Raw genomic sequence first — 20425 nt, 5'->3', positions numbered from 1 at the left:
GTGTTTGATGTGTGTTAATGTTTGGAAAGTGTAGTAAGAAAGAGTGGTTGTGTTTGATGTGTGTTAACATTTGGAAAGTGTAGTAAGAAAAGAGTTGTTGTGTTTGATGTGTGTTAATGTTTGGAATGTGTAGTAAGAAAGAGTGGTTGTGTTTGATGTATGTTAATGTTTGGAAAGTGTAGTAAGAAAGAGTGGTTGTGTTTGATGTGTGTTAATGTTTGGAAAGTGTAGTAAGAAAGAGTGGTTGTGTTTGATGTGTGTTAACATTTGGAAAGTGTAGTAAGAAAATAGTTGTTGTGTTTGATGTGTGTTAATGTTTGGAATGTGTAGTAAGAAAAGAGTTGTTGTGTTTGATGTGTGTTAATGTTTGGAATGTGTAGTAAGAAAGAGTGGTTGTGTTTGATGTGTGTTAACATTTGGAAAGTGTAGTAAGAAAAGAGTTGTTGTGTTTGATGTGTGTTAATGTTTGGAATGTGTAGTAAGAAAAGTTGAATTAAGTTGTAATACATACAACAAACATATTGTAACAATGGACACATTGTCTGAAATCCCTCATCTATAGGCTTGTAAGGAGAGGAGAAGAGAGGGAAGAGGGGAGGAGATGAGAGGGGAGGAGAGGAGAGGAGAGGGGAGGAAAGGAGAAGAGGGGGAGGGGGAGGAGTAGAGGTGAGTTGATGAGAGGGGAGGAGAGGAGAGGAGAGGAGATAGGAGGGGGTGAGGTGTGGAGAGGAGAGAAGAGGAGATGTGGGGGGAGACCAAGTTGAATTAAGTTGTAATACATACAACAAACATATTGTAAGTGTGTTATACGTTTTAATTTTATAACAATTGTATTACAAAGATTATTATTATTATATACCATTATTATATATACTTGGTGCTTGTCTACAAAACATAAAGTCTCACAGTAAAATAACCAATTCTGTGAGGAGGACTAGTTAGTTATATAATAATATAGTTAGTAACTATTAAAATAATCATATAAAAATACGAAAAAATAAAACTAAGATGTTTGTTCACGTTCCATATTCTATATTTTGAAATAATACCCGTAGGTCACGGATATCCGGGGGTCTGGGTTGTACCAAGATTGAGAGTGGTTGAGATTTGTGAAATCTTCAACTGTAATAAAAAACGAGAGGGGTCCATGCTACTGTAACGTTATATCAATTTTTGGTCATATCGACCAAGACCAGGCCAATTCTACAGATCGTAGTGTATGCTAGCTAGCTAGCGCTAAGCTAACACTGATTCAATGTCGCCATATGTTTGAACCAAATGCTGTACAACACAAACAAGTTGTAAACCATTAATACTTACGCTCACACGTATAGTGATGCAGCTGTGTTTGAACCAAATGCTGTATAATAACGTAACGAACTCTGATAGGACACATAGGCTGGCGTGTGTATGTATTCCAGTAAATATAATAACGCATCCGTTATTGCATACGCATAAACAACAAACTAACTTTTATCAATGCATCAATTTGGTCATTCAGTGGCGTTTTACTGTAATGCAAAGTAAGTAGCGTTAGCCGCTACATTAGCCAAAGTACCGGTAGTATCTGACTACCCATAATGCATTACGACGATAAGGGAGACAGGGCAAACGGCATAGTCATACACCATAGTCTGTATTCAATCGTTTTCAATTCAAACCTGAAATTGAAACCTCAATCTGTATTGATCATATTCAAAGCTTAATAGGCTTATAGCCTATCAAAATCATCATGGTGATGTCACAATTGGATCCGGAGTGGGAAAAATCTGTGACCTGGGATGTGATCTGGAATGTTTCAATGAGAAAAACTGCCCACAATCTAACGCGCGCTATGTTTGTGGCTGTGTTTGGGGGCTGGCTGTGAATATGTCTGTCTGTGTGTGTGTGTGAGTGGGTGGGTGGGTGGGTGGTGTGTGTGTGTGTGTGTGTGTGTGTGTGTGTGTGTGTGTGTGTGTGTGTGTGTGTGTGTGTGTGTGTGTGTGTGTGTTGCCCGGATGGAATCTACAGAATAGCCTTGGGAATACCCAGAATGCTTTGCTATACATTAGTAGGCTATACTAGCTAAGATAGCCTGCTCAACATGCAATTATGGAATATTTGCATGCACAATATGCAATTATGGAATATTTGAATGGTGGATACATTGTACATTGTATTGTACATACATATAAGCGGGGCATGGGAGGAAAAAACTGTGGGGCCTCTATGGGTGAGTCAGAGAAATACGTGAGCAAGCAGCTATTCATAGCTTTCAAAGGGGCGTTACGTGTTGCCGGGAACGCCCACCTGATCTCTCCGCTATTCGTAGCTTTCAAGGGGTGTTACGTGTTGCAGGGAACGCCCACCTGATCTCGCAGCTATTCGTAGCTTTCAAGGGGTGTTACGTGTTGCAGGGAACGCCCCCCACCTGACAGTCAAAAACAAACAAGTTTATTTAAAAACGGAAGTGATAAAAAACGTGGGGGATGGGGTGGGATGGGGTGGCAGGGGAAGCCTGGGGGTGGGGGTGAGATTGCGAAATCGACAGAACACCGGCCGTGGTAATAGACAATGTCACGTGGGGGATGGGGTGGAAAGGGGAAGCCTGGGGGCCGGTTGAGTCAGAGAAAACATCAACAGGCAGTGGAATCTGTCTTGGTGAGGAGCCTGAGATAGAAGAATCTGTAGGCTAGTTTAGTAGCTCTAAAATGGGCCAAATGTATTTGGCCGAGATCAAAAAACACCAGCGAGCAAAAGAGATATTGCCCACTATGTAAAATGATCCAGCTGGGTTTGCATAATGATTGTTCAAATGTATTTCCCCCGAGATCAAAAAAAAACGCTGCTATTTTGTCGTGAGCTGTGCTATGGGGTAAAATGGAGAAGTACACTTTGGAGGCCTTTTGAAATAATCACTTTCCACAAGAAAAGTGTTTTTTAAGCACAAGACAAAAAAATGGAGAAGTACACTTTGCAGAACTATTGAAATAACCACTTTCCACAAGAAAAGTGTTTTTTAACCCTAACCCTAAAAAATGGAGAAGTACACTTTGCAGAACTATTGAAATAACCACTTTCCACAAGAAAAGTGTTTTTTAACCCTAACCCTAAAAAATGGAGAAGTACACTTTGCAGAACTATTGAAATAACCACTTTCCACAAGAAAAGTGTTTTTTAACCCTAACCCTAAAAAATGGAGAAGTGCCCTTTGCGGAAGTACTGAGAAATTGATTTTTACCCAAAAGAAATCACTTCCCCTTTTCAAAAAAGCGGAAGTGCCCTATTGAGGAAGTTCTAAAAAAATAATATTAGTTTGTTTTCCAAGGGGTGCTAACCCTACACTACTACTACCACAGATAGATTTTGACTGCCACAGTCAACTAGTTGAATGGAAACTCCTCCTTTAGGGGTTATATAAGTATTGTCTTGCCTGAACATCATTCCAATCAAAGTTAGGAAATTCCCTTTCTGTTATTTTATTATTTTATACTTTTGTTTATGCCTACAAAGCAAATGTTACTTTGTACTTTAGTTCACTGGAAGTGATTTTGGTATAGATGGGCCACCATTGTATTTAAGCAAGCATTCTACAGTACCTACCATTCTACCTGTATGCAGAATATATATATAGCAAGACTATTATTTTTCATCATTGTAAAGCCACAGAACAGTAAAGAGGATATTAATGTGATGTGTGTAGTTCTTCAGAGACCTAGCTTCTTCATTTTGCTCTCAAAGTGCACCAGATGGATTAATTTTTATGCCCCCCATGCATAACTTCTATAAAAGTATTCCAAGATGTAATATTTTCATCTTTAGCTCCATGCATACGACCATCAGCAGGTAGAGTCAGAGCTCTTCACAGGACACAGATGGCTGTTGTGCTCTTCTTCTTGAATGAAGCCTGAACCTTACTGCTCCACATCATTATTGACTGGACTGGACTGGACTGCACACTCAAATGTGTCAAATGTGTTCAAAAATGCTCAAGAAAATGTGCACCACACCCTGGTTTGCCCTCAAGGTCACGCCCGCTTCGTGGGCTCGCAGACGCATCTGCGCTGCTCAACTGGCATGTAGGATCCTTGCCTTATAGTAGTGAGATGTATGGTTAAAAAAAAGCAGAAGTGAAAATATATTAACATTTGAGTGTTAAAACATTCATCAGATAATCCTGATAGCAAATATGCTGATGACACTCTTTATTTATTTTACCTCTGAAAAAGGCCTACTGTTCAGTATGTTCCTCACTGTAATGTACTACTAAATAATAATAGAAATAGAAATAGAAATAGTAATAGAAATCGTAATAATGGTAATAACAATAATAACAAAATTATGATAATAATACTTTATTTGTACAGCAGAACAGCTTACAAAATGCTTACAAAGTACTCATGAATAAATTAAACAAGGAGGCACTAGGTACAAAATAAGAATAGAGAGTTATAGGAATGGAATATTTTATAAAATATTACAGTATAAGAAAAAATCACACAAAAAGTCTATAGCCTATAGTAGGCTACAATAGGTTTTAAGAGGTGATTTAAAAGATAGGAGTGTTTGTGATAGAATCAGGCAGGCTGCTGACCCTAAAGCCCAAAGTGAAACACGCACAAAAGATTGATCGATCGCTCGATCAATACATAACACATTGATAGATAGATAATTTTATTATTGTGTCACCCAGGCTCACCCTCAGACAAACACAATGCCCCCAATAAAAACAAAGGTTGAGAACTACTATGAGACACAAGAGTGTGTCATAAAAAATGTATAGAATATATATCTAAATAAACCTACGGTATATACAAATACACACATAAGTACATAGCCTATTTCACACTCATGAATGAACGTCTTCTATTGATGAGGTGGAAAGGCTTTCCCACATTTGTTAATAACATATTTACCAGCTAAAACTATACACAATTTAAATAATCATACTCGTTAAAATTTGCAACATAGTTTGAAAGTTGACAAAATAAATCAGAATGAATGTCTGAATAGGCTCCCTCACTACCGGGCCAACTGGGTGGTCAAGCCGGTCTGGAACATAATCCATGTTGGTGTCAAAATGACAAGAAAGGAGTACGTTATAAAGTGACGGAAAGGAGTCCTGACCAAACGTCAGTATTTGACGGGTTGGGAGTCAGAATGTCAACCTCAGCAGTTGTGCCTACACAGTAAATACTGAGGAGTTTATCTCTTCACCACCTTGGCGTACACACAGTCGTCCTCAGTCGGTTGGGCAGGCAGGCTGCCTGCGCCCCCCCGACACCTTGACCTCCCCGTACTCCACCTCCGCCTGGGCCTCTGCAGGCTGCCTGGGACCCCCTGACACCTTCACCTGGCCGGACTCCACCTCCATGTGGGCCTTTTCCTTCCGTGACCTCCCCTGGCGCTGCACGATCTGGATGTCACCATAGATCACGTCTTCACTCTCTGTGGAGAGGAGGAACGGAGGTCAGTCAGGCTAAAACATGTATGAATGAATGAATGAATGAAAAGAATTTATTGGTCACCACCACCACCAAGCATACACTTAGGTCATAACCAAAGGTTGGGGGCAGAAGCAAACGCTTGTGTAAAGCCCCCCCTTTTCTTACAATTAAAATAAGAAAATGTCACATGAAACATATAGCGACAGCAGGAAAATGTGTTCAGACACTCAGCACATCTGCAGATAAACTGTCTGCCTTATATCATTAGCAATGACAGACATACACGTACACACCATGTGAGTACAAAGATACACGTACACACCCTACTGTGAATACAAAGAGACACGTACACACCATACTGTGAATACAAAGAGACACGTACACACCATACTGTGAATACAAAGATACACGTACACACCATACTGTGAATACAAAGAGACATGTACACACCATACTGTGAATACAAAGAGACATGTACACACCATACTGTGAATACAAAGAGACATGTACACACCATACTGTGAATACAAAGAGACATGTACACACCATACTGTGAATACAAAGAGACACGTACACACCATACTGTGAATACAAAGAGACACATACACACCATACTGTGAATACAAAGAGACATGTACACACCATACTGTGAATACAAAGAGACATGTACACACCATACTGTGAATACAAAGAGACATGTACACACCATACTGTGAATACAAAGAGACATGTACACACCATACTGTGAATACAAAGAGACACATACACACCATACTGTGAATACAAAGAGACACATACACACCATACTGTGAATACAAAGAGACATGTACACACCATACTGTGAATACAAAGAGACACATACACACCATACTGTGAATACAAAGATACATGTACACACCATACTGTGAATACAAAGATACATGTACACACCATACTGTGAATACAAAGAGACATGTACACACCATACTGTGAATACAAAGATACATGTACACACCATACTGTGAATACAAAGAGACACGTACACACCATACTGTGAATACAAAGAGACACGTACACACCATACTGTGAATACAAAGAGACACGTACACACCATACTGTGAATACAAAGAGACATGTACACACCATACTGTGAATACAAAGAGACATGTACACACCATACTGTGAATACAAGAGACATGTACACACCATACTGTGAATACAAAGAGACATGTACACACCATACTGTGAATACAAAGAGACATGTACACACCATACTGTGAATACAAAGATACACGTACACACCATACTGTGAATACAAAGATACACATACACACCATACTGTGAATACAAAGAGACACATACACACCATACTGTGAATACAAAGAGACACATACACACCATACTGTGAATACAAAGATACACATACACACCATACTGTGAATACAAAGAGACATGTACACACCATACTGTGAATACAAGAGACATGTACACACCATACTGTGAATACAAAGAGACATGTACACACCATACTGTGAATACAAAGAGACATGTACACACCATACTGTGAATACAAAGAGACACATACACACCATACTGTGAATACAAAGAGACACATACACACCATACTGTGAATACAAAGAGACACGTACACACCATACTGTGAATACAAGAGACATGTACACACCATACTGTGAATACAAAGAGACACGTACACACCATACTGTGAATACAAAGAGACATGTACACACCATACTGTGAATACAAAGAGACACGTACACACCATACTGTGAATACAAAGAGACATGTACACACCATACTGTGAATACAAAGAGACACGTACACACCATACTGTGAATACAAAGAGACACGTACACACCATACTGTGAATACAAAGAGACACGTACACACCATACTGTGAATACAAAGAGACACGTACACACCATACTGTGAATACAAAGAGACATGTACACACCATACTGTGAATACAAAGAGACACGTACACACCATACTGTGAATACAAAGAGACATGTACACACCATACTGTGAATACAAAGAGACATGTACACACCATACTGTGAATACAAAGAGACACATACACACCATACTGTGAATACAAAGAGACACGTACACACCATACTGTGAATACAAGAGACATGTACACACCATACTGTGAATACAAAGATACACGTACACACCATACTGTGAATACAAGAGACATGTACACACCATACTGTGAATACAAAGAGACACGTACACACCATACTGTGAATACAAGAGACATGTACACACCATACTGTGAATACAAAGATACACATACACACCATACTGTGAATACAAGAGACACATACACACCATACTGTGAATACAAAGAGACACATACACACCATACTGTGAATACAAGAGACATGTACACACCATACTGTGAATACAAAGAGACATGTACACACCATACTGTGAATACAAAGAGACATGTACACACCATACTGTGAATACAAAGAGACATGTACACACCATACTGTGAATACAAAGAGACATGTACACACCATACTGTGAATACAAGAGACATGTACACACCATACTGTGAATACAAAGAGACATGTACACACCATACTGTGAATACAAAGAGACATGTACACACCATACTGTGAATACAAAGATACACGTACACACCATACTGTGAATACAAAGATACACATACACACCATACTGTGAATACAAAGAGACACATACACACCATACTGTGAATACAAAGAGACACATACACACCATACTGTGAATACAAAGATACACATACACACCATACTGTGAATACAAAGAGACATGTACACACCATACTGTGAATACAAAGAGACACGTACACACCATACTGTGAATACAAAGATACACGTACACACCATACTGTGAATACAAAGAGACACGTACACACCATACTGTGAATACAAAGAGACACGTACACACCATACTGTGAATACAAAGAGACACGTACACACCATACTGTGAATACAAAGAGACACGTACACACCATACTGTGAATACAAAGAGACACGTACACACCATACTGTGAATACAAAGAGACACGTACACACCATACTGTGAATACAAAGAGACACGTACACACCATACTGTGAATACAAAGACACATGTACACACCATACTGTGAATACAAAGAGCAAATTCTCAAGTTCCTTACTTGTGATGACTTTCTTCTTCTTTTTAGTCAGAACACAGCAGACTCCCACCACAACCGCTAAGAGAATGATCAGAGCACCAGCGATGGGCCCAATAAGTCCTGTTCAAATGACAAGAGATCACATACGGTGTTATCCTGCTGATCACTAAATGTGCTGCCAGGAGATGCAAAGAGAAATAGGAAAAGGAAATGACATCATGGTGAATGAATCATCACTTACTAATAATGTACCATGATGGGCCTGTGGGTTTGAGAGCCTCGGTTGTTTGATTGGAGGATATGATGTGAGTGGAGGGTTTAACGGACTCTGTCGTGCCAGTCTTCTTACCCGTGGTGGTGCTGGTGGTCTCAGTTGAAGTTTCTTTGGGCGTGGTTGCAGCTGTTGTTGACTTAGGACACTGGACCTTGTCTTTACGCACCACCTGCTTTACCTGTGTCCCATTTAAGGTGCAGATATCCCACACGAAGCCTGTGGGCAAATACGATAGGCATGTCATCATAATCATCGGTGTCACATTCATCAACATCACACTTTTTCATGTCTTCTGCCTCACCTTCACAGAGTGATATGGTCTTGTTTGCATTGGCTTCACTGACGTTATTCTTGACCAAGCAGACAAGTCGGCCCGTCACGCCTGGGTTCAGAGTGATGATGTTGTGAGTGATGATGTTGTTTGTTGTGTTATGACCAGAGTTGAGCTCTGTGTTGTTCAGTGTGCGTCCGTCCAGAGTCCAGCTGTACTGACGACTGTCCCCCGTCTCAGAGGAGCAGGACACATTCACCTCTCCCTGGGACAGACACTCATCAGTCAGCTGGGCAGCAGACACAGGTGCTGAGGGAAATGGACTCAGATGAGTTTGGATATTGGCAGAATCTTTTGTCAATGCAATTTCTTTGAGTCGTATGTTGTAAGTCAGTATGTCGACGTCGTCACTGTTGTGTGAAAACCTTTGTCTCCAAAATAATCAACTTTTCAGGAACTCATAAAAACAGCATGGTTTGAGCTTGACAACTGTATATTTTTGAGTTTATCCAATGTTTCATAAAACTTAAAGAGGTATGAGAATTTTCCCAACCTACAAAAACCAACATCCAAGATGTAGGTGTGTAGCGCTCACCAACAAGACAGGGACAGTGCCTCAATTTCACTAATTTATTTTGACCATCAAACATTTGATTTTTGATGGTCAAAATAAATTGGTGAAATTGAGTCACTGTCTGTCTGTCCCTGTCTTTCTTCAACTTGGCGCTATCCATACATCCTTGGATGTTTTTTGTAGTATATGTTTTTTGTAGGGAATAGCATCACAGTAAGAGTTTCTTTCTGGGAAAGCGCGTCCAACTCCTCCACAATTTTCCCAACTATACTCTCATAATCCTCTGATTAAAGTGAAAACATGAAAATCACCAACAATTAGATTAACAAGATTTTCAAACAACAGTGAGGTACAACTGTATTTTTGTCATGACATACTTCTCTTTGTAGCATTCCATATACTGCAGGCTACAGTGTTTCTATTGTCTGGTGTTCGTTTGTTTGCAAATGGTAAAATATATAGCTCACTCACCTACTTTAATATTGTAGAATTTGTTTTGAGTAATTTATATGTAATTAAAATCCCATTACTGACACTGTATTATTTCTAGTTGTAATCACACATTATTGACAGTTATATTACTAACAGACAGTATTGTTTGTTCCCATAAGCCCAAACTGACACTGCATGCCTTCTATTTTCTGCTAGAAATTGCCATGAGATAGTGGAATACAGTATGTGCTATATCATTATTACTAATTTCTCCAACAATTTAATAAAGTATTTATTTACCTTGTATGGTCATGTTTAGTTTCCGTGTTTCTATTTGTACTCCGCCTGAATTCATGATTACAAAGGAATATTCAGCTCTGTCAGTGTAGATGAGGTTACTTATCCTAAATGTTCCATTACTCTGAGTAAAGGAGGATCTGTTTTTTAACTCGTCATTAATCGCAATGTTATTTTGTTTCACTCTGAGAACTGTGAGTGTTCCATCTTTTTTAAATGTATAGCTGAAGTCTAGTTTGGTCTCATTGACCAGCCGGACAACCACAGTTCCTCCGACAGCACCGTAACACGACCCATTCTGTCTGCCATCACAGTAGGTTTCCACACCTGGAAAAAAAGTAAATATCACAATCTGGATCCCTGTCTTACAATGCCAGCAGCAACATTAATGACCGCTGTGCCATATGTGCCATATTAATGTATTGAATATGAAGGTATAGAGATATTATATTTGTGAATAATAGGTGTAACTGACTCTTTGAGAACACAGTATGCAGACAGAAGATTATTCTTGTACAATGCACAGACAACACAAACAGCAAACAAACAACAACACATCTATGACTGACAGTTCCTTTACATAATTCACTAACTGTAAAAAAATCACTAACTGTAAATATGTTATATTATTATTATTATTATTATTATTATTATTATTATTATTATTATTATTACCATTATTATTATTATTATTATTATTATTGTTATTGTTATTATTATTATTATTGCTACTACTACTACTACTACTTATTGCATTTTTGACAGTTTAATGAAGTGACATTCTTTCATGTTTTACAGTGAGAATACTGTGAGCCGGAATCAAGTCTTCATTCCATGTGTCCATATAGACTCTAGAGGGAATAAAGTTCTGGTTTGAATGTAAGCAGCTCTAACATGCAGAGGAGGAAGGAAGAGAAGACATGTCCAGACAAACTAATGCTAGACCACTGTCTGGCTTTGGTAGTTCATATGCTAGATTTGTACTCATGGCCATACTAATATGTTATTATGTTCTCGAAATTGATTCGGAAATTGATTCCGTGTATGCTATACCATGTCTGTGCATTGCTCAATGCTATTTTATTATTCAATACTATTTTTATTGTAGTACATGTTGTGATTGACTTAATAGTATTGTTGACCTGCTGTCAAATGTCAAGTTTCTGCAGTCCTGAAAGTATCATTAATGTGTAATGGGTTGTATACATGATATCTCAGTGCATAAATTAATTCCTGAAGTCCTATAGACTACTACACAAGTTTCTACTTAAAAACAAACAAACGAAAAAACAGAATAAGTGAAGATTGTGAATTAATTTATCAACAAGAGCGGGGGAGTTTCCAGGACAGACAGCTAATTTCAAGCCAGAGAAGCTCATTCAGCTTCAGTACTGAAGATGAGATCAAGACTATCCTGTAGGTCTACTGTACTCATAACTATACTTGATCAATAATTATCTTGTATTTGTATTCACACAAGACTATGGATTACTGATTCAACAGAACACAGTTTATTCACACAATATAAATCATAAATATGAATGTGTTGAATAGTGAAAGAGCTTCTCACCATGAGAGACTCCCAGTAGCACCATCATCAACAGTCCAATCACAGCCTCCATGTCTCTTCTCTGTCTGAGCCAACATGCAGACCCTGACAAGCCTGATGTGTTACACTGTTATTTGGTCTCTGCTGCTGAGCAGAAATTATTAAATGTGTAAGCAAGGAAAATGATGCAGCAGGCCTATTTATAGGTGGAGAGAAGAAAAAGGAAGTCTCACTTCAGCATTCACAGGCAATTATGACCAATTGGCTTTGAGTCTGTATCAGGGTGAGAAGTTCGTCATTTGAGGGGCAAGGCCATCTGCAAAACAAATGTAGGGCACAAGGCCACATGCCAGGGCACAAAGGCCATTGCTCTATTGACATCGTGAAGAGTGATTTCTCTGAAATGAAATGAGCCAATGACACATCGTCCTTTGCATATAGAGCAGCTACATTAAACTGAGATCACTGATGCTTTTAAAGCAGCTGACAGTAGCAGGCTGGTAGCAGGGCACTGCCAAGGTGGCCTTAGGGATCTCAGGGCATCACGGCCAGAGGGAGGGGCAATGGCGGCCATGTCCTCCATGTAATTCCCACCCTGGTGTGTATAATAGACTGAATGGAAGAGAGGCGTGTATTCTTCCTTCAGAGCAAAAGAGGATTTGAGCTGGACAGCTGAGTGCCTGTATAATATGACAGCAAGCAAAAACAAAACAAAAACAACAACACATATTTCTGGATGGGACTAATATATAGCTAGGACCTTTTCCATAACAAACCGATCAATCTTAGGCCTATATTTTGTCATTCATCAAGGCATTTATCTCCTATGCACAGTTTAAAAAAGTTTCCCCCTGCAATGAAATTCTTCCTTTGTCTTCCACTATCAAGAAACAGAAGATATAAAAGGTAGAGATAAAAGAGAATCTATCTATCTTATATAATTTAATTATACTATAAATTTGCCAGTGTTTGTTTTTTTGTTTGTTTATTTGGATCTCTTTTAGCCCAATTGGACTATTCTTCTCTGTCTGTCTGTTATCTGTTTCAATTTTTGTGCCTTCCACAGCTATGCCAGTGATGATGTAATCAGTGATGATGTCATCATCAGTGACCTAATGACGTGATGTCATCACATCATTGTGTGATGATGACACCAGGCATGATGTCATCAGTGATGTCTGATGTCTACGAGTTAGTAGTATATAAAAGGGGCTTGGGGCAATCTCTGTTTGTTTGTTTCAATTTTTGTCCCACTGATGATGTCATAGGAGGCATTTTGCATCAGTGATCATAAGACTGATGATGTCATCAATGATGTCATAAGAGCAAATTCATCTTATGACAGCTGAAGATGGTGAGTTCTGCCTCCGGCTGAAGGGTTATTTTATAGGCCTTAGAGTACCAATAAAATATTTTCACCCAAAATTTGGATAGCGAAGGGCAAAACCAAAAAGCATGGGACAATGTACTCTCTAACACTTTGCACCTATCACATAATGGTGAGACAGAAGGGTAGATCTTGTGCAACCTATGCTTGGAATAATGAAGACGGCGAGTGACTTTAAATTGGATCAGCAGGTGTCTGCTGTTAATTGAGCAGAGTTGGACCACAGACAGACTCCTGTCCCATATAATTTCAGACAAATCAACATCAAGTTCCTCCTGCCACACCTCTCTAATCCTCTAAGGACCCCTTACAAGATAGAAAATATCCCGGGGACCGCCTCATTCTACTTTGTGATTTTGGGCGAAGCTTAATTGTTTCGACAGTAACATGCTTGACTCTTAAATTAATAGGTGTTTTAGATTAGAATGTAATGCAATTTTAGATTTAAAGCATACAATATTTTCGTTGAACTATGAAGCTTTGCAACAAAAAAAGGTTTTTATTTTTGATTTCCTTAAGATTTTGCCGACCCTGTGAGGGCATTTTAGTCATTTTTCCATTACACTGACCCCCATTTGAGAACCACTGGCCTAAAGGCCTAAAACTGTCACAAAACTATACTGTTACATATCTTTGCCCAATTGTAAGTGGGTATACTCAAATCCTGGAGCTTTCCTAGTGGGTATACTGCTATACCTGCCTATCACATGGACTACACCACTGTGTATTAGCCAATGGGAGAGAATAGAGTGAAAACATCCAGAACATTTCAAATACATGCCTGCACTCTTCTATTGCAAGTGAAAATATATTGACATTTGGGTGTTAAAACATTCATCAGATAATCCTGATACCAAATATGCTGATGACTCTTTTTTTTTAGTTCTGTAAAAGGCCTGCTGTTCAGTACGTCCCTCACTGTAGAGTAATACTACAAAATAATAATAGAAATAGAAATAGTAATAGAAATTGTAATAATGTTAATAACAATAAAAAAAGATAATACTTTATTTGTACAAAATGCTTACAAAGTACTCATGAATAAATTAAACAAGGAGGCACTCTGTACAAAATAAGAATAGAGAGTTAAACAAATATTTTATAAAACATTACAAGGACGACTCGGTGGTCACGCCCGTCTGGAACGTAATCCATATTGGTGAGAAATTACAAGAAAGGGGTACGCCACATGTTATAAAGTGACGGAAGGGGGTCCCGACAAAACATCAGTATTTGACGGGTTGGGAGTGAGAATGTCAACCTCAGCAGTTCTGCCTACACAGTAAATACTGAGGAGTTTATCTCTTCACCACCTTGGCGTACACACAGTCATCCTCAGTCGGTTGGGCAGGCTGCCTGCGCCCCCCCGACACCTTGACCTCCCCGTACTCCACCTCTGCCTGGGCCTTGGCTGGCTTCCTGCGCCCCTCCAACACCTTCACCTCCCCGTACTCCACCTCCGCCTGGGCCTCTGCAGGCTGCCTGGGACCCCCTGACACCTTCACCTGGCCGTACTCCACCTCCATGTGGGCCTTTTCCTTCCGTGACCTCCCCTGGCGCTGCTTGATCTGGATGTCAGCGTAGGTCACGTCTTCACTCTCTGTGGAGAGGAGGAACGAAGGTCAGTCAGGCTAAAACACGTCACAAAGGCCCAGTGACAGCAAGCAAAGGTACTGAATGTGTTCAGTGTCAAACCATGCTGTCTCACACTCAGCACATCTGGAGATAAACTGCCTGCCTAAATTCTCAAGGCGCTCTGAATGCAGCCATGATGGGGGGGAAGTGTTTTGTGGACCTTGTTCCTTACTTGTGGTTACTTCCTCCTTCTTCTTTTTAGTCAGAACACAGCTGACTCCCACCACAACCGCCAAGAGAACGATCAGTGCTGACAGAGATGCAGCGATAGCCACAACAATGTTTCCTGTTCAAATGACAAGAGATCACATACTGAGTTAGCCTGCTGATCTCTAAATGTGCTCGCCAGGACAAAGACAAGTACGAAAAGAAAATGACACTGTGCGAATGAATCATCACTTACTAATGTACCATGATGGGCCTGTGGGTTTGAGAGTCACGGTTTGATTGGAGGATATGATGTGAGTGGAGGGTCTAACGGACTCTGTCGTGCCAGTCTTCTTACCCGTGGTGGTGCTGGTGGTCTCAGTTGAAGTTTCTCTGGTCGTGGTTGCAGCTGTTGTTGACTTAGGACACTGGACCTTGTCTTTACGCACCACCTGCTCTACCTGTGTCCCATTTAAGATGCAGATATCCCACACGAAGCCTGTGGGCAAATACGATAGCCATGTCATCATAATCATCGGTGTCACTTTCATCAACATCACACTTTTTCATATGTTCTGCCTCACCTTCACAGATTGATATAATCTTGCTTGCAGTGTCATTACTGACGTTATTCTTGACCAAGCAGACAAGTCGTCCCGTCACGCCTGGGTTCAGAGTGATGATGTTTGTTGTGTTATGACCAGAGACGAGCTCTGTGTCCATCAGTGTGCGCCCGTCCAGAGTCCAGCTGTACTGACGACTGTCCCCCGTCTCAGAGGAGCAGGACACATTCACCTCTCCCTGGGACAGACACTCATCAGTCAGCTGGGCAGCAGACACAGGCGCTGAGGGAAATAGACTCAGATGAGTTTGGATATTGGCAGAATCTCGTCACTGTTGTGTGAAAACCACTAGTGTCAAAATAATCAACTTTTCAGGAACTCATAAAAACATTGTTCGAGCTTGACCACTGTGTATTTTTAAGTTGAATGTTTCATAAAACACAAAGAGGTATGATAATTTTCCCAACCTACAAAAAACAACATCCAAGATGTAGGTGTGTAGCCCTCACCAACAAGACAGGCACAGTGCCTCAATTTCACCAATTTATTTTGACCATCAAACATTTGATTTTTGATGGTCAAAATAAATTGGTTAAATTGAGGCACTGTCTGTCTGTCCCTGTCTTTCTTCAACTTGGCGAGTGCTATCCATACATCCTTTCATGTTGTTTTTTGTAGTATATATTTTTTGGGAGGAATAGCACCACAGTAAGAGTTTCCTTCTGGGAAAGCGCGTCCAACTCCTCCACAATTTCCCCAACTATACTCTCATAATCCTTTGATTAAAGTGAAAACATGGAAATCACCAACATTAGATTAACAAGGTTTTCAAACAACAGTGAGTTACAACTGTATTGTTGTCATGAAGTCTTCTCTTTGTAAGGCAGGCTATTGTCTGCTGTGCATTTGTTTGCAAATGGTAAAATATATAGCTCACTCAACTAGTTTCATAATGTATCATTTGTTTTTAGTAATTTATCTGTAATTAAAATCAGATTACTGACTGTATTATTTCTAGTTGTAATCACACATTATTGACAGTTATCTTACTAACAGACAGTATTGTTTGTTCCCATAAACCCAAACTGACACTGCATGCCTTCTACTTTCTGCTGGAAATAGCTATGAGATACTAGAACATGTGCTCTATCATCATGACTAATTTCTCCAACAATTTAATAAAGTATTTATTTACCTTGTATGGACATGTTTAGTTTTCGTGTTTCTATTGGTTTTCCGTCTTTATTGGAGATTGTAAGGGAATATTCAGCACTGTCAGTGTAGCTGAGGTTACTTATCCTAAATGTTCCATTACTCCGAGTAAAAGAGGATCTCTCATTATTAGTCACAATGCTATTATTTTGTTTCACTATGAGAACTGTGACTGTTCCATCTTTCTTAAATCTATAGCTGAAGTCTAGTTTGGTCTCATTGACCAGCCGGATAACCACAGTTCCTCCCAGAGCACCGTAACATGACCCATTCTGTCTGCCATCACAGTAGGTTTCCACACCTGGAAATAAAAAAAAGGGAAATATCACAATCTGGATCCCTTTCTTACAATGCCAGCAGCAACATTAATGACCGCTGTGCCAGATGTGCCATATTAATGTATTGAATATGAAGGTATAGAGATATATTTGTGAATAATAGGTGTAACTGACTCTTTGAGAACACAGTATGCAGACAGAAGATTATTCTTGTACGATGCACAGACAACACAAACAGCAAACAACCAACAATACATCTATGACTGTGACAGTTCCTTTACATAATTCAATAACTGTAAATCACCACTCATGCTGTTATACGCTATCAGTTGTTATGTTACTGTTCAAAAACTATATCACTTGGTGGAAGAGGAATACATATTATTAATTTTTATTATTACTACTACTACTACTACTACTACTTATTGCATTTTTGACAGTTTAATGAAGTGACATTCTTTCATGTTTTACAGTGAGAATACTGTGAGCCAGAATCAAGTATTCATTCCATGTGTCCATATAGAGGAATAAAGTTGTGGTTTGAATGTAAACCAGCTCTAACGTGCAGAGGAGGAAGGAAGAGAAGAACAGGTCCAGACAAAACCATATCATGCTAGACCGCTGTCTGGCTCTGGTAGTTCCTGTGCTAGATTTGTACTCATGGCCATACTAATATGTTATTATGTTCTCAAAACTGTGATTCTCTATTACTATACCGTGTATGTGCATTGCTCAATGCTATTTTATTATTCAATGCTATTTTTATTGTAGTACATTTTGTGATTGACTTAATAGTATTGTTGACCTGCTGTCAAATGTCAAGTTTCTGCAGTCCTGAAAGTATCATTAATGTGTAATGGGTTGTATAGCCTACAGGATATCTCAGTGCATACTTCTGTGAAATTAATTCCTGAAGTCCTATATAGGCTACTAAAAATGTATTAATTAAAAATTTAAGTAAAATTAATTAATTTATCGGCAAGAGTGGGGAGTTTCCAGGGCAGACAGCTCCTCTCAAGACAGAGAAGCTCATTCAGCTTCAGTACTGAAGATCACGATTATACTGTAGGTCTACTCATGACTATACTTGATCATCAATAATTATCTTATTTGTATTCACTCTATGATCACTGGTTCAACACAATATAAATCATGAATATTAATGTGTTAAATAGTGAAAGAGCTCCTCACCATGAGAGACTCCCAGTAGCACCATCATCAACATTCCGATCACAGCCTCCATGTCTCTTCTCTGTCCCTCAGCTGAGCCAACATGCAGACCCTGACAAGCCTGATGTGTTACACTGTTATTTGGTCACCTCTGCTGCCGAGCAGAAGTTGTGAAACGTCTAACCACGAAAATGATGCAGTATATTTATAGGTGGAGAGAAGAAAAAGGAAGTGTTTATCAGTCTCACTTCAGCATTCAATATGACCAACTGACTGAATGGAGGAAAAGGGGTGTATTCTTTCTTCATAGAAAGAATACACAATAAAATAGCGAAATAGGATTTTAGCTGGACAGCTGAGATTTCTAAGGTGTATATGGCAGTGAGCAAGCAAAAAAAGAAAAACTTCTATGGGACTATAATTAGGACCTTTTCCATTTCAACCAATCAATCTTAATTTGTCAGTCAGCCAAAGCATTTATTCTCATACTGTAGGCACAGTTAACAACACGTTTGTGCATACAATGTCAAATTCCTCATTTGTAATCTGATTACTTACTGTGGCTATTAAAGTGGATCTTGAATCTTGAATTATGTGAATTTCCAAAGTGCAGGATGGTAGAGGCAGCCCACCCTATATACTCTGCCACCCTGTATTTCCAAATGTGGGGGCCACCCCCTTTTAGCCATTGGCATGAACACAAACACACACCTTCACACACACACATGCGTGCGCAGGCACGCATGCACGTGCACACACACACACACACACACACACACACACACACACACACACACACACACACACACACGCACGCAAGCACGCACCAACCTGGCACCTGTTGCCTGCTCCTTGGCTTCTGAAGTAGACGTACCTCCTGCCCATGAACACATAAGAACCAAAACACCACATTTATCTTTTCAACTTTGAGAGATTAACCAACGTGGGATTTCTTCAGATTAAGCTTGACCAAACTGATCTGTTTCCTGCAGTTCTTGCTACATAGAACAACAAAACAAACACTTCTGCTTTGCATTCACTCGAAGCAGCTATTGAATGGGAACCATCTTCACCTTCTACGGCATCTCTAACCATAACCAACATGTCAATCTGAACCAATTTATTTCTTTTAAATGCATTTTCAATTGGACTTTTCCAGATGTTCAATCTCATCTAATCTACCTATATTTGAGAAGTGGACTGAACAAAGTATTCAGCCAAGAAAAAGGGATTTGGGGCAGCTGATACTTTGGCATGATATATGCACCAATATGATATAATGATAACATAATATATATATATGGGAAACAGTATGCAGTCATTTTAACACAACTGAGTGTCAGGAACACAGCCAGGCTTCATGTTTCCTCCACAGATAGCATCATTACATGTCAGTGCTGACTGCAGTCTCACCATCAGCAGGTAGACTCAGAGCTCTTCAGAGGACTCAGATATCTGTTGTGCTCTTCACCACATGCTAAAGGAAGTGTACGCAGGCTAGCTGATTGTGTCAGTTCCTCTTTTATATTTCCACAGACGCCAGGCTGGATCCAGTTCACACTGTGATTCAAACAATCATTTAAAGACAAATCATGAGAGGTGAGAAGGCATTTTGCATAATGTCTCCAGTGTATGGAGACATTAGTGTATGGACTGAAGAAAAGCCACAGAACAGAGGAAGTGCCTGTGAAAAGATGTCAGAAATTCATCACCAGTCTGATGTCTGGTGCTTGCTTTAGCTGATGTGTGCAGTCTGTCCAGAAATCCTGCATCAGTTTTAGTTGAACTCTGGCAAGGCCGGGTTTTTTTGAAGTTTAATTTAAAACATCAGCTTCACTATGACATATCTTGGGAACTGAGTGTAAGGCAGAACATACAGTATGCAATCTGTTTCCTCAGGGTTAAATTAATAACCTAGGCTAATTGTTTATTGTGGCCATTTAAAAACAGTTGTAATAGTTACAAGGCAAGTGAAAGCAATTGTCAATAGTGTTGCCTTATAATTCAACTAATGTGAACATGCATCTACTAAGAGCCATGCATTGCAAACAATGTTTTTAAA

General features: G+C 39.5%; 2 protein-coding genes across 4 annotated transcripts; both read right to left on the bottom strand.

Annotated features, from left to right (window-relative positions):
* Positions 1-4408: 4408 nt before the first annotated feature.
* Positions 4409-12079, bottom strand: LOC310790603 (uncharacterized protein). Of its 2 annotated transcripts, none has more exons than XM_083652315.1 (6): positions 11993-12079; positions 10426-10749; positions 9150-9428; positions 8816-9064; positions 8596-8694; positions 4409-5427 (listed from the first exon to the last, which is right to left on the bottom strand). In XM_083652315.1, the coding sequence occupies exons 1-6, from the start codon at positions 12042-12044 to the stop codon at positions 5222-5224; spliced, it is 1209 nt and encodes a 402-aa protein (XP_083508441.1). In that variant the 5' UTR covers positions 12045-12079; the 3' UTR covers positions 4409-5221. The 2 variants fall into 2 exon arrangements, with proteins under 2 accessions (XP_083508441.1, XP_083508442.1); XM_083652316.1 differs by having other exon boundaries at positions 8924-9064.
* A 2336-nt stretch (positions 12080-14415) lies between these two features.
* LOC310790602 (uncharacterized protein) lies at positions 14416-19184 on the bottom strand. Of its 2 annotated transcripts, none has more exons than XM_083652313.1 (7): positions 18922-19184; positions 18385-18542; positions 16899-17216; positions 15725-15985; positions 15397-15639; positions 15166-15279; positions 14416-14958 (listed from the first exon to the last, which is right to left on the bottom strand). In XM_083652313.1, exons 2-7 carry the CDS (start codon positions 18434-18436, stop codon positions 14657-14659), a joined length of 1290 nt encoding a protein of 429 aa, XP_083508439.1. In that variant the 5' UTR covers positions 18437-18542; positions 18922-19184; the 3' UTR covers positions 14416-14656. The 2 variants fall into 2 exon arrangements, with proteins under 2 accessions (XP_083508439.1, XP_083508440.1); XM_083652314.1 differs by having other exon boundaries at positions 15499-15639.
* Between the last annotated feature and the right edge of the window lie 1241 nt (positions 19185-20425).

Source organism: Poromitra crassiceps (genome assembly GCF_964638095.1).
Source record: "Poromitra crassiceps genome assembly, chromosome: 15".
In the NCBI taxonomy this organism is placed as follows: domain Eukaryota; kingdom Metazoa; phylum Chordata; class Actinopteri; order Beryciformes; family Melamphaidae; genus Poromitra; species Poromitra crassiceps.
Note: the sequence above shows the minus strand (reverse complement) of the source record. Positions and strands in the feature narration are given on the sequence as shown.

Excerpts from the sequence above, each read along its gene's own strand:
- LOC310790603 (XM_083652315.1), bottom strand. The coding sequence starts at position 12,044 with ATGGAGGCTGTGATTGGACTGTTGATGATGGTGCTACTGGGAGTCTCT. Across the intron at positions 9,429-10,425 it reads ACTAAACATGACCATACAAG|CACCTGTGTCTGCTGCCCAG; the intron begins GTAAATAAATAC and ends CATTTCCCTCAG. Across the intron at positions 8,695-8,815 it reads CCCATCATGGTACATTATTA|GACTTATTGGGCCCATCGCT; the intron begins GTAAGTGATGAT and ends TCATTTGAACAG.
- LOC310790602 (XM_083652313.1), bottom strand. The coding sequence starts at position 18,436 with ATGGAGGCTGTGATCGGAATGTTGATGATGGTGCTACTGGGAGTCTCT. Across the intron at positions 15,986-16,898 it reads ACTAAACATGTCCATACAAG|CGCCTGTGTCTGCTGCCCAG; the intron begins GTAAATAAATAC and ends TATTTCCCTCAG. Across the intron at positions 15,280-15,396 it reads AGGCCCATCATGGTACATTA|GAAACATTGTTGTGGCTATC; the intron begins GTAAGTGATGAT and ends TCATTTGAACAG.